At 39.6% G+C, this 21,647-nt stretch overlaps 1 protein-coding gene across 2 annotated transcripts in view; it reads left to right on the top strand.

Annotated features, from left to right (window-relative positions):
• LOC149078250 (immunomodulatory peroxidase-like) overlaps positions 1 to 21,647 on the top strand; it is a 211,599-nt gene that overhangs the window by 162,261 nt on the left and 27,691 nt on the right. The window contains exons 9-10 of one of the 2 annotated variants that reach the window (XM_089241863.1): positions 3,586 to 3,721; positions 8,822 to 9,385. In XM_089241863.1, coding sequence (XP_089097989.1) covers positions 3,586 to 3,721; positions 8,822 to 9,385 — 700 coding nt within the window. The remainder of the gene's footprint in view (positions 1 to 3,585; positions 3,722 to 8,821; positions 9,386 to 21,647) is intronic. The other variant, XM_089241864.1, reaches the window with a different exon arrangement.

Here is a 21,647-nt window from a genome sequence, read left to right as displayed (position 1 = left end):
CAATGGAAGAATTCCCGTAGAGACCCAAGCACTGGATTCATTACGTTCCCAAATGGATTTTGCCAGTTGTTTGTGATCAGTTCAAGAATTTGCAGACAGTCTTCCCAAACATTGAACAAAATCACCGAAACCATGAGTGGCTTTGTGAGAGAGCGATTCTGGCATCGAAAAATGACAGTGTTAACAAGATCAACGACACTGTTGACACTGTCACAGGCAGTTCTGTATCCTGCAGAATTTCTGAACTCCTTTGGATATTCCGGGTGCACCACCACACAATTTTACACTCGAAGTCGGAGCACCTACAATGCTTTTATGAAATTTGGATACACCGAGATTCTGCAATGGCAGCAGACTCTGCGTGAAGAAATTGCACAATTACATCATTGAAGTAACGATTCTAACTATATGGGCCACGTATCCCAATTATCACCGAAGAAATTCCATTCGCTTTCAAGCGATTACAGTTCTCGATTCGTTTAGCTTTTGCCATGACAATCAACAAAGCGCAAGGCCAGCCGTTACCAGTGACAGGTATCAACCTACTTGAGCCCTGATTTTCACACGAACAGCTTTACGTCGCGTGTTGGTAATCCCAAAAATTTGGCATCTACACACCAGATGGAAAGACAAAAAATATTGTGTATGCACAAGCGATTGCCTCAAGTTTTTAATTAAAATATTTAAAAATAAAAGTAATTTTTTCTTACTTGATGCAGAAATTTTATTGATTAAGAAATATGACATGATATATAGTTAATTATAAAAATGATTATAGTCTTTACAAACTCAACATGTTCTTCCGAGCCGGTTAGTATTATTAAATATTAATAATTTGGGCAGGAAAAGTGAACTGCTTGGCGATGTCATCTGTGCCTGGTCTCACCTCATTGGTCGGTTAAGTCGCTCGAAAGGGATTGGCTGAAAAAACTCAAAAATATTAAGAAACATTTTTAATTCAAAAATTAATTGAAGGGGAAGATATCAGAAGAATAGTGTTAGTAGTTAGTAGTGTAGAGGATTTTTGTTTGGTTTTTTTCTCGTGTCATTTCTGATAAAAATCAGGAATGGCTCGGAATTTTTTGATTTTTATTTGATTTTTCAAGAAAATATTTTTGAAAAGATGGTGAAGGGAAATGAAGAAAAAGAGAGTTTGCCGAAATACCTGCAATTTCGTCATTTTTAAGAGCTCTTCTTTAAAAGTTTTCTCGCTACTACTTGACGAGTATGTTCCCAGCTTCTTGTAGGAATTTATGAAGGATCGCTCGTTTTTTTTTTTTGCGAGCTAAATTTTACGATGTCGTCCATGCAAGCTTTTGCAAACTCGTATATCTCGTACGTAGAATTGAGGCTTGCCACCGATGAGTCTGATGACACTACTTCGCGCGTCGTTCTTGCAGTTTCGTCGGCTACGACTGTCGCTGCTTTCTCGGTCTGGCTGACGTTGGCACTGTCCTCAAGAATTCTCAAGTCCGGTGTTACGGGCGCTTTTTTTTGAAATTTTTTCGGCTGTCGTTCCTTGGTCCGTTGTGAAGTCCGTAGAGCTTGTCGTTTCCAGTTGACCAGTCGCGTTGGGCTCGGTCAATTTTGCTGATTTTTCGGCATGAATTTTGCTATTTCTGTAGAAATTTTCCCATACGCTTCTTGGGAGAAACGTTGTGTTGGAATAATTTCTTCGATCTCACGAAGGTCGTGGTTTGAATTTGATCCGTTTGTTGGGAATTTGTTGCCGGTGTCGTATTTTTTCTTGAGTTTCACAAGTTCTTTTTTGTAGATTTCACACCCGCGAAAAACACTTGGGTGATTTTTTCCACAGTTGCAACACACACGGGGGGGGGGGGGGGGTCTTCACGCACTTTAGTGCACTGTTTCACGTCATGTGATCCAGAACAGAACATGCAGCGCTGGGGGAGTTCGCAAGTGTCACCGCGATTTCCCCATGTCTGGCACTGATAGCAGATATAATCGATAATCGATTTGGGTTTCTGCGGTCTCTCTCAATCGATACGGCAACAAGAAGCAGTTGCTTCATGTCAAAAATTTCCTTTGACTTGGTACTGGACGGTAGGTCAACTTTCCATAACGGTAATATTTTAGACCGTGTTTTCCGTCGTTGGGATCGAAGTTGAGATACGCCGATTGTCCTCAGCTGGAATGGCCGAGTCGAGTCCGCGTATGATGACGTGGCAGTCCATTTCGCGAAGTGGTCAGAGATCTCTGGTCAAAGTAATGTGAGACGGCCCGGTAAGAGCCAAATCCATTTCTTTTAATCACCAAAGTGTGATACATGTCTCTATAGCCGCTGTATATAGGATTAGTTCCATGTGACGAGAGAAAAAAAAGTGAAAATTGAGAAAAAATAAACTATAAAAACAATTACATATAAATGTAAACAATTTTTTCTGCCAAATTTTGCCAATGTCCGAATTTTAGACATTGGTCTGGTCAATTTTTAACGAAATTAGTCAATTCGCGAAGTGGCCGGCCCCGTTGCGAATTGGCCAATTTCGGTGAGGGAGTCACGGTTGGTCTGGTGGTGATGGCCAATTTCGGGCTTTGGCAGTAACATATACCAAGCATTACACAGAAACAAACTGCAAGTTAGGTTCACAACGCGAACACACACATTCCAACATGTATCAATTCGTTAGAAGTTCCACAGAGGACTATGGACGAGGTGCATGTGTGGTTTAGTAAAATTAACCCCTTAGGAGGCAATAACGAGATATCTCGCCCCCACAAAAGCCTCTTATTTTAGCACTGATATTTTGTAAAAATGATTTCTCAATGGAAAACTTTTTCCCTATACCCCTTGGTTTGCACCAGCTAAAAATCGGAGGAAAGTCTACTTCATTAAAAAAGATGTGACTTTTTTTTGGGGGGGGAGGGGGGTTAGTGATTTCTAATTGCCGCTTAAAGAGTTCCTTCTTTGACACTGAGATTAAAATAGTGGAACCTCCCTTAACGGACACTCTCCTTTAATGGACATTTTATAACTAGGCCGATGGGCATCAATATATTTTACCTTCCATTAATGAACATACTTCGTTAGCGGATAAAATCTTCGGTCTTAGAGGGTCCGTTATCGAGAAGTTCTACTGGAAATGAAATTTCTGCGACTAGACGTTGGTCGGGCTCTATCTTGGTATATGCCCGATATTTCGTAAGGTTGGGATGGTTTCTCTCAAGGGGAAAATGTTTTCGGTGTCAGTATGATGATTTTAATTGGTTTTACGTTATGCACTTGAGCGTAAAGGAGTGTTTTAAAAACTGGCAGGCATCGGAAATCTTCGGGGTCACAGGAGCGAAACGAATGAATCCATTTTACATTGATTCTCATAGGAAAAATTCTTTCGGTTTACGAACGAATTTCGGGAACGAATTGAATTCGTAAACCGAGAGTTGACCGTATTACAGTAAACTCCTATTAATCCGGCACATATCAAAAAATGGTGTGCCAGATTACTAGGAGGTAGGTTAAAAACGTCCATCTAAATAGCATTGGGCCGGATTGAAGAGAGTCTTTTGTACCGACTTTCCTAACACACAAACATTGTCTCTCATTCAATTTTCATTTCTTTACAGGCGATGCTCGAGTGAATCAACATCCGGCACTGACTTCACTGCATACTGTATGGATGCGTCAGCATAATAGAGTAGCTTCACAGCTCAAATTGGTAAACCCTCATTGGGACGATGAAACAATTTTCTGGGAAACTAGGTGAATGTTTAAATCGATTCATTGATTTAAAGAAAGAAAATGTCATTTTCTAAAGCATTGGTTTCAAGCTTTCCAGAGCAGAAGAGTACAGAACAACTTCTAACGGAATGCGGTGCGAGTAGTAGGGAAGCTTGCTCCCTGTGGAGACACCAGGTCTGTAGTGTGCCTTTTCGGGGCCCTTGGGCAGACTTTTCCTTGGAGCCTCTTTTGAAAGGCTTATTAATTAGGCAAAACAAATGTTAACTTTTGTGGGGGCATTCGGCTCGGGAGCCCAGGGAGTGCCCCGGTTGCTCAAGCCTAGTTACGGCCCTGCTGATCCTCAGCCACCGTGATTGGTGGTCGATTGGTCATAGTGACGGACTCGCATCGCGAAGATCTGGTTGAAACCCCACCGTCGCCGCAGTGGTGGTCGGCTGAAGTTGGTTTTCTGCGGTTCCCAACTTCGAGGAGCGAATGCGAGCAGATCTCCCCGTTTAAAAGTCTCGCCGCTGAGAGCAACAGACCTACAACGTTACAATTATTCATTCATTACTCTTCACTCACTACGAGTTGAGAAAAAACTCAGTTTAAAAAATTGATTGCAGATAGCAGCACTAAACATAAGCATTACACAGAAACAAACTTCATGGAAGGTTCACTATACATACACTTTCCAACATATACCAATTCGTTAGAAGTTCCGCAGAGGAATATGGACGAGGTGCGCGTCTGGTTTAAGTAGTAGTAGTACTGATCCTCACGGCAGACAGCGATGCGCTCCTCTCACATGGAAAAAGCTTCTCGACTACTCACAACTGGTTTCGTTAAACGTTGTTCTCTATTCCTCTGCTCTGTTTTTAACCGCTATCCAGTGGTTTTTCTTCCGTGCATCGGAGCTGTGTAGCGCTGCGGGTGTGGACCCGCCTATACAGTGAGTGCATTTTGTATCGTTAAATTATTTATTTTAATACATTGTTTAATTCTTTCTAAGGCCATGGAAAGTATATCTCCCAGCCAATTCATCAATTCTTAAATGTCCATGGAAAGATGTTTTACCACCTCTCATTAGTTACTATCTATTAATAATAGAATACAATACTATGCAAGATGAAAATACAAATAAAAGACAACAAAACAATAAGCATACTATGCAGCTCTTAGGGACCCACAGTTGTTCAGAAACAATAACAAACAATAACTTATCTGAGTAACTAAAAAATAATTTATCTGAATAACTAAAAAATAATTTATCTGAATAACTAAAAAATAATTGATTAATTATTTAATCAATTTCAATTCCTTGAAATTAATTTTATCTAATAAGCTAAATGAGTTTCTTTTTTGCAACCAATCTCAATCCCAAAAATATTTTAATTAACCATCGCTAAAAAAATGGTCCTTCAAAGCAGCGGTTCTCAACCTTTTTTGACTCGCTTTCTAGTCTATAATATCTATGGCGGGGACCCATAGGCCTATTTTTTATTTGATCAAAGTTACTGATTTATTTAAAAACATTTATAATTATTTCTCAAATTCGCTGGTTTTTACCCCTCGAGCGGCTGCGGAGCACCAGTTAAGAACCACTGCGTTAAAGGGTTAACATAAAAAAAGTTAGGGCTGGGAATCGATCAAAATTTATAACCCGTTAATCAGAAAATTTCAACCGATTAATCGAATATTTTCAAATACTATTCATTCATAGCAAACGTAGTGCTGGTAACCATATAATATTAATTGATGCTATAAAAATATATTCTATTCATTTCACGCATCTAACCACTGAATGGATGCAAACAAATATAGAAATAGGGATTAATATTATCTTAATTCTTCTTTCTTAATCTATTTCTATATTACCGCACGCTTGAAGCTATTTTAGTGCCGTCTTCCTTTACAAGAAACATGAATATGTGAATTTCTAGAACTTGGGAAACGCGCGACTTGTGAATGCTACTCTAGGAAGGTTGTTCTCCTAAAATGTGATACGCATTTAGTTTCTGGCAAAACGTAGCAAAATAAGTGATCCAACCAGCCGATAAACCCAAAAGTTAAAATTTGCACATTATTGTCTCTGGCGTGAGTGGGAGGGGGGGGGGGATATGCTGAACATGCTTGTCATATCCTGGAATTTCTTAACTTGGATCCTGTCGTTTTATTTAAATCGGTAATTTTAGAATCATCACTAGTTTTTGTTGAATCGGCTTGTGTTTCCTCATGTCGAAAAATTTGATCAAAATATTGATTCAAATGTTTTTAAATACGGTCACTTATCTGAAATGTTATGTATAGGAACACAATTTATTTGACTAAGCCGATTAAATGTCTTAAACTTCAATTATAAACTTTTAATACATTTTTTTATCGAATTTTGATCGGATTGATCATATCGAGTAATTCAACTAAAAATTTTCACTGTGATTAACAATTGATCGATTAATCGGACCAACCCGAAAAAATCTAATGTTTGCACCTCATCTCCGTAATCCTCAAAAATTGCGTTGGAATTTTCAAATATCTCTTCACTCCTATAGTTCGTTTCAGGTTAACTTTGCAGTGGAGAGAAAGGTAGAGAGTGTATTCCTTCGCTGCAAAATATAGTTCCCATAGATCGGAGGTTTACGGTGATCCTTTATGCGGAATATTTCAATTTTTTCTATGGTTTTTAAAAAAATACTGAAAAAATATCGTTTTGAACCGATGTTTAGTCGTTTAAAATTTTTAAATTAGAAAAAATATTGGTTACCATTATCGAAAATCCATAGCAACGGCAACAACATTCTGGCGCGATATCCTAGAAATTTTCTCCGCCAATATCACTGTCGTGCTTTTTTCGTTACACCAAATTATATATACTGAAATATGCATACATATTTTACCTAGCTATTCTCGGTTGAATTTTCCATAACGATATAATTTTTCATTCAGTTTTACATGCAGTTATAGGCTTACATTAATGCGAATAGTCAATAAGTTTTTTTCTCCCGAAAAATAGGCTTCAGTGAATTGAGATATTCACTCGTAGATAACAAGAAGTGTTTCTCTTCCACGAGAGCGTCGATACCGTTGTGGGAGGCCCTTTATGGGTGCAGAAGTTTTTGGTTTTAGATGCTCCTTTTTTTTAATTATTTATTTCTTGCCACCTTCTTGGGAGAGTAGTGGTTGCTGAATGTAGTCCTGAATCCCCTATTGCCGATCGCGGAGAGTGTTGACACGAGTCGCGTCTTCACTCACACGAACGCCATGTCCCATCCAGCAGGGCCACCTGTTTCTCCAGATGCCCCTTGCCTTTAGTTTCTCTTCAGATAAAGTAAGAGAGGGGGGAGGCACAGTGTGGGGGCACAGCTTTCATCTTTTATGTGACAGTTATATCTCTCTTTTCACGCTAAAACGTTCTCTGGCTCTTCCATTCCTCAATACAATACTCACTGTAAACAAAACTCGATAAGAATCATCCGTAATAACCCCATGAGCGGCACATCAACGGTAACGAAAGACTAAAACTCGTGAAAACAAGTGTCATCAATGTATACCGTTCGGGGAGGGGGATGAGCGATGGAAATTTCGGCAAGAAAAGTGAGTAAAAAAAATTCTAAACTTTTCCACATTATTATTTGGTGCTATTCCTGCATTTTCACGTGAAAACAGGATTAATCTGCTTGTTCTTAAATTTTATTTATTTATTTTTTTGATTGACTTCAAAAATTTTATTCAACGAGCATTTTTTTTTTATATAAATTGAAAAAAAAACTTAAAATCCCCAAGTTTTTGAGAGCCATGGTTAATATACAGTACTTTAAAATTATACGTTGCTTTCGTATTATTGTTTGGATTTCTTTTATAAATAAATTTCAGCTAAGAAGGAAGGGAAATATTGCAGAAAAATATTAATATGTTTTTCGAAATTTTTAGTGTTACTTACGACACATCATCGAAGAGTAAGTGACACGCTGATGTAAGATAATTATTTTTCTAAATTTAAAAAACAATTTCTAATTTAAAAAAAAAAAAAATTATTTCAAAAACCTCACTTTAATTTCTGAAAGTATCGGCAATGGTACCATTTTTTTAATTCTATAATTATTATTAATTTACTGTGCAATTTTTTTACACTCATTACGTTACACGTAAAAAAAGATTTTTCTCAGTGAGATTGGCGAGAATTCGCCATACCTTAATAAGGCCGCGCATCGATATATTGGTTAAGAGGCTTTCGTTCCCATAGCAACGAGTGATGCGGTTCCCTCGTAGCTTCCCCTTCACTGCAAAGTTAACCTGAAACGGACTATAGTTAGGTATTCGAAACGTGTCAGAAGTGGAATATTTTACTTTCATTTGTCTTCGATTACGTAGTATTTATACATTTCTTTCAAGGAAAGAGTCTTTCTGGATATTATTGCCGAGAGAAGCTCGGAAAAAAAAAGTTTACTGGTTTCCACCGGGTAACCAACCGTGGTCCGCTAGCAATCCGGATGAATGCGATAACCGATACACCACGAGATACATGTTTGTACTTTCCTTACAACACGCGCTGTAGTTGTAGAAACTTTGCATCCTCTCCTAACTTTAACAAAAACCTCAACTTCGTGTCTCTTATGATGCGGGCGGTTATCTCACTTGTCCGCATAGTAAGAGGACCGGGGTTCGGTTCCTGGAGGAGACAAGTAAACTTTTCTTTCCGAATTCGCCTTGGCAACTATATCCATAAAGTTTGATGTATTCTGGTCTGAGAAAAATCATCTCCCAATATATATTTCTTATACACTACGATGATCATAAAAACACCCTCTGGTTGCCAACGTCAAAACTGACTTTTGTTCACACGCAACGGCTCCACCTTTGACACTGGAGGGAGAGAGGTGCGTGATGATGCCAATTCATACGTACGCACATACGACACGATCATTCGGCTTCTTCTTTGACGCTGGAGGAGGGGACATGCCCTCTCCACTTCAGCCCTCGGCAGGCCCCCAGAATCTCCGGCCATGGTCGTGTCTAACCGATGTGTACCCAGCCTAATATAGCATTTTCCTCTTTCTATTCAACGATTGATGACTTTTTAGACCATTACAATAGTGTACCAACAACATAATCATTTATTTTTCACTTTTTCTTTTTTCGAAGGCGAATCATTGGAGCTCAATTACAGATGGTAGTATATGGCGAATATCTTCCCGTCGTCGTAGGTTCACACTATATGGATTTTTACAGCCTGTGGGTCCTGGACTCAGGCTTCACCCAATATAATTCTAAGATGGAGCCAACAATGATAAACGAGTTTTCTACAGCGGCTTACAGATATGGACATTCTCTGATAGATGGACTTTTCAGTGAAATTCACGAACATTCTCATCATATATCTGGCATAATGTTGCGCAATTATTTTTTCTTCCCATTTGAACTGTACGATGGACAACTTGAGCCATTGATGAAAGGAATGACTTTACAACCTTCGCAGAAGTTTGATCCTTATTTAGTGCCCGATGTCCGAAATTTTTTGTATCGAAAAAGAGGGAATGCAACAGGACTTGATCTGGCTGCGTTCAACATTCAAAGAGGAAGAGACCACGGCATTCCAGGATATACGAGCTATATTCAATATTGCTTTGGAGTAGACATAAGTTCCTTTGAAGATTTAGATAGATTTATGACTCCAGAGAGACGAAAACGGCTTCAAGATATCTATCAGTAATATAATTTTTTTTATATATACATTGATATATTGAATACCGACCACGGACTAGGATCACGTTTCCATGTGAAACCACATTGATTAAGCAATTTAATCTTTAACGGTTCATGGAGATGTTATAACAAAACTTGTACTATATCGTATAAAATTATATACGATAAATCACAGTATAGTTTTGTTGGAATTTAAGCAGACATCGTTTGAAAGCATGAACCACTCATCAATAGCGAAATAAATATTCAACCCTAGATAACTAAACTTAATTCAGTGTTACTCAGTAATCTATGATAGTAGGGGTCTATTAGACGAATGCTTAGTAACATAGGATTAATGTGAAATAGAGATTAACTTGATCACACGTGAACGCAACAAGAGCAACTACTTCTGGCGGGAAGATATCCTGTGGCCTAGTCTTTCTCTCACTGATACAGCAGCCGCCACAACCCAATTGCAAGGGGGTGGGGAATGAGGGTGAAGAAAACCTTACGGTAAATATCTCAACATATGCAAAACAAATGCACATAATTAAAAATATATATTCATGTACAAAACCCCCTCTAAGGCCGACATTACACTATAAAAATTTCATAAAAGTTCGTTTTTAAAACTTGAAAAATGCAACCAATAGGTGGATCAGTTAAGTTCACTCGAATGCAAAAGATGAAAAATGTAACCAATAAGCACAAGTTTTATAAAAGAACTTTTCTAAAACTTTTATAGTGTAATGCCGGCCTTAAATATGTAACAATCAATGCAATCAAATTTCATGTCACAATGTAATAAACACAAATTGAAATGCAATGGACATAAAATGCAATACAAAATTTTCAATAAAATAATATGCATTATGCAATATATAAGCCCAGCAGCTTTCATCAATATTGATGCTTACACTTACCAAGTTCTTTGGTGAGCATGTCAGCTGGCATATCCAAAGAAGCTAAATATTTTACATCGATAATCCACCATTTTCATAAATTTCGCAAATGAAATACAGGAATTTGCACAAGCTTCGCTGCTGATTGATTGTCAAAAAACACAGTCACGGGTGCAGTCAATGAACGGATGAAATTCTTCAAATACACAGTCTCTTTCGCAACTTCGTTGTTTTCGTGATTCTCAGGTCACGGCCCCTCCAGCGAATGTGAACGCGTTTTAGCCTTTGAGGTACCTCAGGATTCTCTTTGCTGCAACCCAATGACATTTACCGGAGTTGTTGAATTGACTGAGAAAATTCACTGCATGCGTGATATCAGGTCTAGTTGCCACAGATAGATACATCAGAGAACCAATAAGAGTTGTGATGTGTCAAAATAAAAGAAATTGCATAAAGTTAAGCAAATGAATGAGATAAGATGGCCGTCTTACCTGAGTGGTAGGGAAATCTGGGTAAAGGAAAAAAAAACGAGGAATGACAATATGCAAAAAAGTTAAACGAAATTGAATCGGCATAAGTTTATTACGCGCGAAAGAGAGGGAGAATATTATATCTGAACAAATACTCATATATGGCAAATGAAATAAATGCACGAAATTTCAACATTCAAGCAGAAATTGATTTCGTTAAAATTCATATTTTAAAATATCGTGGCGATTAAAAATATTACTTATTAGGCTCTGCGTTAATAACTTTAAAAAAAATAGAAAGAAAATAAAATGTGCACAAAAAAATTGACTTAAAAAATTGACGGAGCGTTTACCGTATTTGCAGATGAACGTGAAAGCACCATCGTTGCTTGATTCTAAGGAGTCTGCCGAGAATATCATAGTCTATGAACGGTTAACTAGGACAGTCTCTTACACTAGGATGTTTCTTTTAGCACAGTCTGGAATCTCGTGGCTTGTCGTCGACGAGCGATAATTCCAAACAAAGTTCATATTTTTGTATATGCGTCGTACGGGATAATGATCTCGATTTTGACAGGATTGATGTTGATATTGATGAATCTATGATGTCTCTCGAGAGAATTTTACTATGGCTTTAATTTCATTACGAAATTCGTGATGCAGCGCGCATATGAGTTTCGAAGAAAGGCCCACATGGACCTCTCTGGCTGTGCAGTCTACATGATGAGTTTGTACATGACCAAACGCGACGTTTTCACACATTGGCGATGACGAACACGTCAAGTTCACGTGACCGAGCTCGCCGCTGGCGTATGTCACTGTCCTTTTGCGCTGTAGCAGTCACTGTAACCGGTACGTTCTGGTTGTTACCAAGCCTACACAAAGGCCCTGGCGTTGAATAAACGGCGATAGAGTGCTCTTAGTTGGTAGAAGGTTGGCAACCCCTATTTGCTGTGCAGACAAAGTCTGGACGATTGTTGAAAATTTAATTATTCAGATAAATTGTTAATTATTCAGAAGAATGACTTTCTGCCGACAAAAGGTATCGCGCGCGTTCTTTGCAGCGACCACACTCACATTCTTGGGGGAGGTGTATGTGCCGATTTTGCAATCGGGTCGAGTACAAAAAAAATATAAAAAATGCAAATTCATGCCTGTGATGGCATGACAATTTTTGGTACGGAACGCCTTTCATTTCGGATTTTTCCACATCATTTTCGGGACACATATCTCTGGTCAGTTTCAGCTTGGTGCCGCTTTTCATTGGTGTGGATACAGGCCTGGCGTCTTGCATCTTGAACTTATCCTCTGTGCACTTCTTTTGAGACATCTTGATAGAGTCCTTGTTTTGTTCAAACTCACGACCAAGATTCTTCATCGTGAAAGAATTTGCCAGATTATCCTCAATGATTTTAGTAAAACCAATTAGATCATCAAAATAAACAATGATGATTGTTTCTGTGGCATATGTTTTCTTGGCATACACACACTTATCAGAATTGAGAGGCTGGAAATTCAAAGATTTCAATTTTTCATCCAATTTGCTAAACCACTGTCTCTTCTGGATTGCTTCAGTCTGTACAGTGATCGCTTCAACACACACTTTATCAGCACTCAATTCGTCTTGGGGATCCATCTGGGAATTTTTTCCCATGTAGATTCATCTAAATCACCACTCACATATCCTGGTTCATCACAAAGCCATCAAGTCTAAGCTGAACTCAGTCTTACGACAGGTTTTTACGTCAAGTTTGTATTTCAAATTCACAGTACCCACAACTTTTTGTTTCTTGATCTATTGACGATTTCCCATGGGTTAAGGCTTCATATTTATTATCTTGCATAAGGGACACTAAATACATTTTAAAAATGTTTTATATGATGTTAAAAAAATTGAAGGTCTTTGGAAATAAATATCGCCTTATTAAAATCGAAACAAGCGTTCCGAAACATGTTTACGGGACAGCACACATTTAATAGCAGAAAATCGGAATGTCCCACAAAACCGGGACATATGGTCAGCATGTAGAGGTCGCCGATAAAATTTTTTGGTCAATAGGTTGTCGCGCGTCAAAAACGTTAGCGCACCACTGCCTTAAACGATCAGGTGTTCGTGCCATCGTGCTTGAACGGCGGGTAGTACATGAAGAGAAGCCGCTACGGTGGTCGAGTGGTCATCGTGACGGACTCGCATCGCGCGGTCCCGGGTTCAAACCCTAAAGTCACCGCAATAGTGGTCAGCTGAAGTTGGTTTTCTGTGGTTCCCAACTTCGAGATGCGAATGCAAAAGCCGATCCCCCCCCCCCATGCGTCGCAGAGGCAACTGGCCTACAATGGTAAAATCTTCAAACATTACACGTCACTCATAGTTTGAAAAATACGTGGCAGATGGCAACACTATACAAGCATCACACACTTCATGTTAGGTTCACAACATGGACACGCATATCCCAACATGTACCAATTCGTTAAAAGTTACGCAGAGGAATATGGACAAGGTACATGTGTGATTTAGTAGTAGTACATCAAGAGATGCGTCGCTGTCTTCGTCCTCCCCCACCCCCTCCGTCAGAAGATGAAAATTCGTTCTCGCGGATATGATTGATTCCCACCGCTGTGTTCACTTTCGGTGTTTACGCTTTCGCGGTTGTGTACAGGAGAAACGTGGATTTCCATTCCATTATCACAATCGCTTTCACGAGTTTCGGTTGGAAATACACGTTTGATTTCAACATCAGAAGGAAGATTATTTTCAAACTCGTCGTCACGGTTGCAATCACTTTCTTATTTGCCTATACACTTTTGATTTGGACGCATATCCAATAAACATATGCTCTTGCGAACTAGGTTCGAATTTGCTTTTCAATCGCATGTTCAACACGAACGCTTTTTGTCCGAAAACTTTGAAGTAGGATACACTTGGCTTGATGCCAAAAAACGCTTCGATTGGAGTCGTTATCTCTTCGAGACTGACCTCGTAGGTGCTCGATTTCGGAGGTATCCAGCACAATTCACACAGCACAATTTCTTCCGCCCAAAAGCTTGCGGGTAGCTTTGACTGGATACATAGACATCTTGTCATTTCTACAATTGTGAGATTCATACGTTCGGCGACACCGTTTTGTTGAGGAGTGTACGCGGCGGATTTATCTCTTCGAATCCCATGTTATTGGGTGAATTGAGACCCAAACAATTCTAGCCCATTGTCAGTGCGAAGTGTTTTAATTTTCTGCACGATGCGATTTTTCATTTCGGCTTTGAATTTTACTAATGCACCTTTCACTTCATCTTTTGTTTTCATAAATCCCACACATCAGAATGGCAAGGTATGGCAAATTTTTGCTTTTTGATATCACAAATCTTTTGGGAACGATGTAGCTGTTTGCTTACGCTGGATACATATTTCGCAATCCCTCAAAGAATCGGAGAATTTCCAATCGACTTACCTCGTACCATTCCTTCGGCTTTTTGAGGTGTCTCTTGTTCAGATAGCCACATCTTTGATGCCATTTCTGAAGATTGGTGACAACAGCAGCGGTTTCGATGCAAATGTTTTCGCATAGGATGTAGTACAACCTATAGTATAGGACGCACGATGTTTACCTTTCGATACAACAACCACCCGATATAACGTCCGTTTTGGACAGGAAGAGTGGGGTCGTTATATAAAGATCGTCGACTGTATCTATATTATTATATGAATAGTTTTTCCTCTCAAATTTCTCTTTTTTCCTCTCTCGCTACATGGAGCTTACACAATACAGTTACTACTGTATACAGGGTGCATAAGAAACAGGGCGTATGGCATTTTACTGGTGAACAGTTGATCCAAGAGACATACCGTTGAGCTCCTGATGCTAACTAAAAAATTCCACTTTTTTAAGTGCAATATTTATTGAGATATTCACATTCGAAAAACGGAGGGAAGGTGGGAAAAAACACCATTAAAAATGCGGGTAAAACGGTCTATCCGCATTTAAAGCTGTTTTTTTCCAACTTTCCTTTGCTGAGATTTTCGAATTCGAATATCTCAGCGAATATTGCACTAGAAAAGTGGATTTTTAGTTGGCATCAGGAAAGACAGGGCAACAACTTTCTAATTGAGTTTTAAGCATAGTATGTCCATAAGAAAAGTCATTTTCATATTTTAATAACAATACTACTCCTTGAATCACGACTGACACACATAAGTACTACACGTTATTTGAATACTTTTTCTAATTGGAAGTATGTCTCTAGGATCAATGGTTCGCCAGTGAAATAACACGCCCTGCTACCTATATACTTTGTATGAAGTCATGTACAACACGTTGGCGATGGAAAAATTAATTTGGGGGCCTACCGGACCGTTCATATCAGCACATCGAACTTTGGCCAGGGATCTTAGCCCACTTCACAAATTGGCCATCAGAGCCTGAATCATTTCCGGAAATCAGACTTTGGCCATTTCGCGAACTGGCTGCACATCGGGCTTTGACAGTAACAAATACAAATCACGAACTGAAACTTTAATGATTTGCACAATCGTGCTTATCGATAAGTAGATGGCAAGTACAAATATGTTAGTAAATTAAAATTACAGTCGAACCCCAAATGTAACGCCATCATTTGTCCCGCAGATTTTTGGCGCTATAACGAGTTTGGCGTCGTTGTACAGAATCACAAATTAACGTGTGCATTGAAGTTGTTCACAGCAAACATTGTGGTGCTAAGCGGGGCTGGCGCTACAACCGGGATTGACTATGTATCAGGCTACTCATTTGGGAGGGGGGGGGCAGGGGGAAGCGATTTCCTCTCCTCCCCGTCTTTGAAAAATAAAATAGAAGTGGACACGCAAACAAGTATATAATTATATACATGTATGTATTTTACATGTATTTTTTATGTATACACATTTAGAAGCTGTGTACAATTATCGTCAAGTGAGTTTGACGAGCTCCCTCTCTAAAATTTTGGAAATTATCATCAAAAGGCAGTTTGTGAAGTGGATAGACGAGAATTATGTATTGTCGGATAATCAGCATGGGTTCAGGAAGGGGAAGTAACTAACCTCCTTTGCTTCTATGATCATGTGACTAAGGCTTTGGGTAAGAGCAAAAATGTAGATGTTGTTTACCTTGATTTCAGAAGGCATTCGATCGGGTCCAACATAGTAAACTCTTGAAGCGTTTACACGAGATTGGAATTGGGGCAACTTGCTGAATTGGATAGAATCGTGGTTAAGAGATAGGTCGCAACGAGTTATGGTGAACGGAGAATTTTCTGGTTGGACAAGCGCACAAGTGGAGTTCCTCAAGGCAGTGTCCTTGGTCCCATACTTTTTTCACTTTTTATCGATAAACTCGATCAGGGTATCGATGGGATTGCTAGTAAATTCGCAGATGTGAAGTTAATGGGGGTAATCGGGAATCAAAGCGATAGGGAGTTGCTCCAGACCAACTTAAACAGGATTGCAGCATGGGCAAATGAATGGAGCATGACGTTTAGCGTTGATAAGTGCATGGTCGCTCATTTTAGTTCGAACAACCCACGGTTCTCTTACGAGTTGAATGGTGTCAGTATCCCGGATGCAACTAGGGTCACCGATTTGGGAATTCTCATTCAACAGCTTCTCAATTCTCTTCAATGGCGCCGAGGTTTTCTGAACATTGTTCAGCGGTGGTCAAAAAATCGAATAGAATGCTTGGTCTCATTTTCAAAAAAGTCTCTTCGCGTTCTCCTAAAGTCATTCTTCCGCTTTTTCGAGGCTTAGTTCGTCCTGGACTGGAGTATGCTGTAAGGTTTTGGAGACCATACCTACAGAGGGACATAGACTTGGTTGAAGGGGTGCAGAGAAGAGCTACGCGTGTCCTTATTGGCACACAGTGCTTGAGTTATGAAGATAGACTTCATTTTTTGAATATGTTTACATTGGATGAACGCAGGTGTCGAGGAGATATGATCGAAGTGTTCCAAATTTTCAATGGGATGGATAGGATGGACCATGAACTTTTAGTACACCGCCAATCGACTGTTTTTACAAGGGGACACCAGTATCGATTGGTGAGGGACAATGCAAGGTTATGGTGTCGCAGGGAATTTTTCTCTAATAGGGTTGTTAATAAATGGAATAGCTTACCCCCGGCGGTAGTAAATTGTAACACAATTGACACGTTCAAAAAGAAATACGATAAACATGTTGGGGTAAATCGAGAAGCTATCCATTATTAGAATAAGACAACCATAAGTATTCTTTATGGGCAGTGTATAATATTTTATCATGTGTATATATTGTTTACAATTTTTGTTAATTGCATTTTTAATTAGGTTGCTGTATTTTTGAAATATATGGCATCCATATTTTTATGGGCATCTTTTTCTCAGCCACCTCGTTGGGTATTTTGCCTGTTGTGGCGTTGTATTTGTATTTATTGAACATATGTTCTTTGCCCTCCTCCCGAAAAAGTTGAAATGACGGACCTGCTGTATATAAATAAAAACAAATACTGTATGTTGAAATTATCTGCAGAAAATATTTATGCATTATACTATGTACAATCTCGCGCACAAATATATTAATCAATCATTTAATTTCGCTTATGGGGCCCAAACCCGTGCGAATGGTTGTCACAAATACAGAACATAGGTCAACATCGTATCAGCAATACAGAACAGTTCAATTTAAAATGTTTAATAATTTGATCGTGTCATTGCAAAAAAAAGTACAGATTTCGGATTTGAAGCTCGGAGAACTTTGTTATAGAAGATAGAAGATTTTGTCGGTTAGTGTTGGGTTTATATATATAAACTGAAGAGCCAAAAAAACTGGTACAAGCATGCGTATGCAAATAAAGAGATATGGAACCAATCAGAGTACGGCGCTGCGGTCGGCAGCGCCTATATAACACAACAAGTGTCTGGCATAGTTGTTAGATCGGTTACTGCTGCTACAATGGCAGGTTATCGAGATTTAAGTGAGTTTGAACGTGGTGTTATAGTCGGCGCACGAGAGATGGGTCGTAGCATCTCCGAGGTAGCGATGAAATTTGGATTTTCACGTACGACCATTTCACGAGTGTACCGTGAATATCGGGAATCCGGTAAAAAATTAAATCTACGACATCGCTGCGGCCGAAAAAGATCATGCAAGAACGGGACGAGAACCATTAAACGTGACAGACGTGCAACCCTTCCGCAAATTGCTGCAGATTTCAATGCTGGGCCATCAACAAGTGTCAGAGTGCGAACCATTCAACGAAAAATCATCGATGTGGGCTTTCGGAGCCGAAGGTCCACTCGTGCACTCTTGATGACTGCACGACACAAAGCTTTACGCCTCGCCTGGGCCCGACAACACCGACATTGGACTGGAAACACGTCGCTTGGTCTGACGAGTCTCGGTTCCAATTGCTTCGAGCTGATGGACGTGTACGGGTATGGAGACAACCCCATGAATCCATGGACCCTACATGTCAACAGGGGACTGTTCAAGCTGATGTAGGCTCTGTGATGGTATGGGGCGTGTGCAATTGGCGTAATATGGGACCCCCTGATACGTCTAGATACGACTCTGATAGGTGACAGGTACGTAAGCATCCTACCTGCACCCATTCATGTCCATTGTGCATTCTGACGGACTTGGACAATTTCAGCAGGACAATGCGACACCCCACACGTCCAGAATTGCTAGAAAGTGGCTCCAGGAACACTCTTCTGACTTTAGACACTTCCGCTGGCCACCGAAATCCCCAGACATGAACATATCTGGGATGCCTTGCAACGTGCTGTTCAGAGGAGATCTCCACCCCCTCTTACTCCTACGGATTTATGGACAGCCCTGCAGGATTCATGGTGTCAATTACCTCCAGCACTACTTCAGACATTAGTCGAGTCCATGCCACGTCGTGTTGCGGCACTTCTGCGGGCCCTACACGATATTAGGAAGGTGGACAAGTTTTTTTGGCTCTTCAGTGTGTATATAAAACAGGAATTTATGTATAAATAAGCAGCACGTTGTAAATTGAACAACGGGCATTACATAAGCATAGGAATAAATCGAATATTTGATTTGACGCATTGCTACAATTAGGGCAGTTTTTGTCTGGGTCAAGTATATATCCGTTAGAGGTGCGAAGGAATTTCCCCCCAGACCGCATTTGGAAGATCAATCGTTTCCACGAAAATAGGGCATTACAGCAAAGATAGTTTTCCATCGTGAGATTCCGGAAGAGTTGATTGTAATAAGCGTAATTTGTTGAACGATAAACTGAAAATAGATCGTCTTGGATCGTAATGTCCACATACCTCGAGACAACCGGTGAGAAATGTTTCTTAAGTGAGTCTGAGGCGCGATTTGGAGGTCCCAAATATTTAAAATGCTGTAGGCCCAATTGCGGCTATTATTTATAGGGGGCGTTGAATTAGAGCGTTATAACAGATTTTAGGAAGACGATTATTGGGCATGAGTAGTAACTTATACCAAAAAAACAGGGTGTGTAAGGATTGCTATTGATATCGGGCGTCTGGCCGATTCTAGTCTTAATATGTATAGTATATAATATTCTAGTTAATATGTATCTGGGGCAATATCTGGAAGTTGCAAAAAGTTTGCATAAAAAAATTATTCTGTGCCTTTTCAATATCTAGAAAGTAATCTAGGGCCCAGATTGGAGAGGCGTAAGTTATGACGGAGCTCACCATGGAATCAAAGAGTTTGAAGGCTGTAGGTTTAGATGCATTACCTGATTTGGATAACTTTCCCGGTAGCAATTTTCGCCTTAGCTATATAATAGTGCGATTACTGTTTTTCCGAAATGTTCAAGTGGTGTAAAAAATGGCACCCAGATAGTTGTATTCGTTTACAATTTCTGTATTCTGTCCTTTCCATGTGAAGCGCGATCGCCACTAGCTATTTTTCCGCATTTCTAAAGATCAGAATTTGTTTTATTGAGATTTACAAGTAGCGTATGTTTATCGAAATATGCCGCGAGTCTATCAATTTTTTTCTGAAGAGATATATTGAATGTTCGGAAAAAAGTACTATATCATCCGCGTAAATGAGGCTATGTAATTTATTTTTGTGATCAATGGAAACACCTGTAAATTCAGAGTTGAAGGTGTCATCCAGGTCTGCTAGGAATAAGGCGAAAAAAAAGTGAGGAACATGGGTCTCCCTGTAACACTCCGTTAGTTATACTAATGTGATTTGTTAGTCCTGTTGTTCTTATCCTGGCTGTGGCATTGGCAAAGAGATTGCGGAAAATTGTCAGAATTTTGGTACTTAATCCTAGTTCATGGAGTTTGCTCCATAGCAGAGAGCGGTCTGCAGAATCGAATGCCTGGGACAGATCAATAAAACATGTATATAGTTTTTCTTTCTTACGGCGAGTGTGTAATTGTATAAGAGCGTTTAAGGTGAAAATGTGGTCGAGACATTCATTTGGGGATGATATGGTGCGGTTCGAAGGTGAACAAAACACCATTTTTGTGCAAAAATTCTTGAAACTCGCGACTGGAAAATGAAGTTCCGTTATTACTTACTAATAATTACGGCACGCCAAATATTGCAAAAAGTTCTCGGAGAGCTTATATTGTACAAGATGAAGCTGCAGAGGTTACTGGTATAACTTCTAGCCATTTCGTATAAGAGTCGATAACTATAAATAAAGTATGACCGTTTACTAGACCAGCGTGGTCAACATGAATGTGATGCCATGGCTCTGGAGACAATGGCCAAGATACTCTATTTGAAGGAGAATGTGGTGCATTTTCTTGACAAGGGAAACGGGATTTCACCATACGTGTGAGATCTGCGTCAGGTCACCAAACTATACCTCTTGCCAAGGCTTTCATGGCTGTGATTCCCTGATAACCATCATGTAGTTCTGACAAGACATATTCTCGAAATTTCTCAGGAATGTACACTCTAACACCTCGCAAAATAACACCTTGTTCAACTGAAAGCTCATCTCGGTGTAACCAAAATGGTCGTATATCATCTGCTACTTCTGTAGGCCAACTTTCTTGAATATACTTCCTCACTGTACACAAGGTAGAGTCAGCACTTACGTAAGTACTGCTTCAATGTATGAACTGAAATCGGGCTGTCATCTAGATCTGGCATTAAACATACAAGTTCTGTCAATTGATTGAGGAGGATCAGAACAAGAGTCAGGTGATGGTAACCTACTCAACGCGTCTGCATTTGCATTTGACTTGCACGGCTTGAATTTAATCCTGTATGCATAAGCAGACAATGTCAAAGCCCACTTTTGAATTCTAGCAGCAGCTACAGTGGAAATTGGCTTCTTTTCCGACAATAATGTCAACAAGGGGTGGCTGTCCGTTACCAAAGTGAACTCTCTGCCCAAGAGATAATTTCTAAATCTTGTCACAAATAGTAACGCTAAGGCCTCTTTTTCTATGTGGCTATAATTTTTCTCAGCCTTAGTGAGTGACCTCGAAGCAAAGGCAATGGGACGATCTCCTAGATTCGTTGGATGAGAAAGGGTCACATCCAATCCAACCGGACTAGCATCGTGCGACAAAATAACCTTTGTTATTATCGAAATGCACTAGCAAAGGAGACGTTTTCAAAACAGTTTTAGTTTTGGAAAATGTATTTTCCTCCACAGCGGACCATTTCCATTTTTGATTTTTCTGCAATAAAACATACAGAGGAGCTAACAGAGTTAACCTATTACGCAAAGTTTCTCCCTCATATGACAAGTACTAAGAAAGAACGTAGTTCCGCAACATCAGATGGAAGAGGAGCTTTTTCGATCGCATCCAATTTATTACTCACCGGGTGTAAACCAAATTTGTCAATATGACCCAAGTACACCACTAAGTATTTGAAAAATTCACATTTTTATTTGTGCAATTTTAGACCCGCACTCTCCAATCTAGACTAATCCTTGGCCAAATTGGTCG

The sequence above is a fragment of the Pholcus phalangioides genome, unplaced genomic scaffold (assembly GCF_987345545.1).
Source record: "Pholcus phalangioides strain wild (caught in Gottingen) unplaced genomic scaffold, Ppha-v1.0 ptg000014l_1, whole genome shotgun sequence".
Classification (NCBI taxonomy): domain Eukaryota; kingdom Metazoa; phylum Arthropoda; class Arachnida; order Araneae; family Pholcidae; genus Pholcus; species Pholcus phalangioides.
This window is presented reverse-complemented; position numbering and strand designations above follow the sequence as displayed.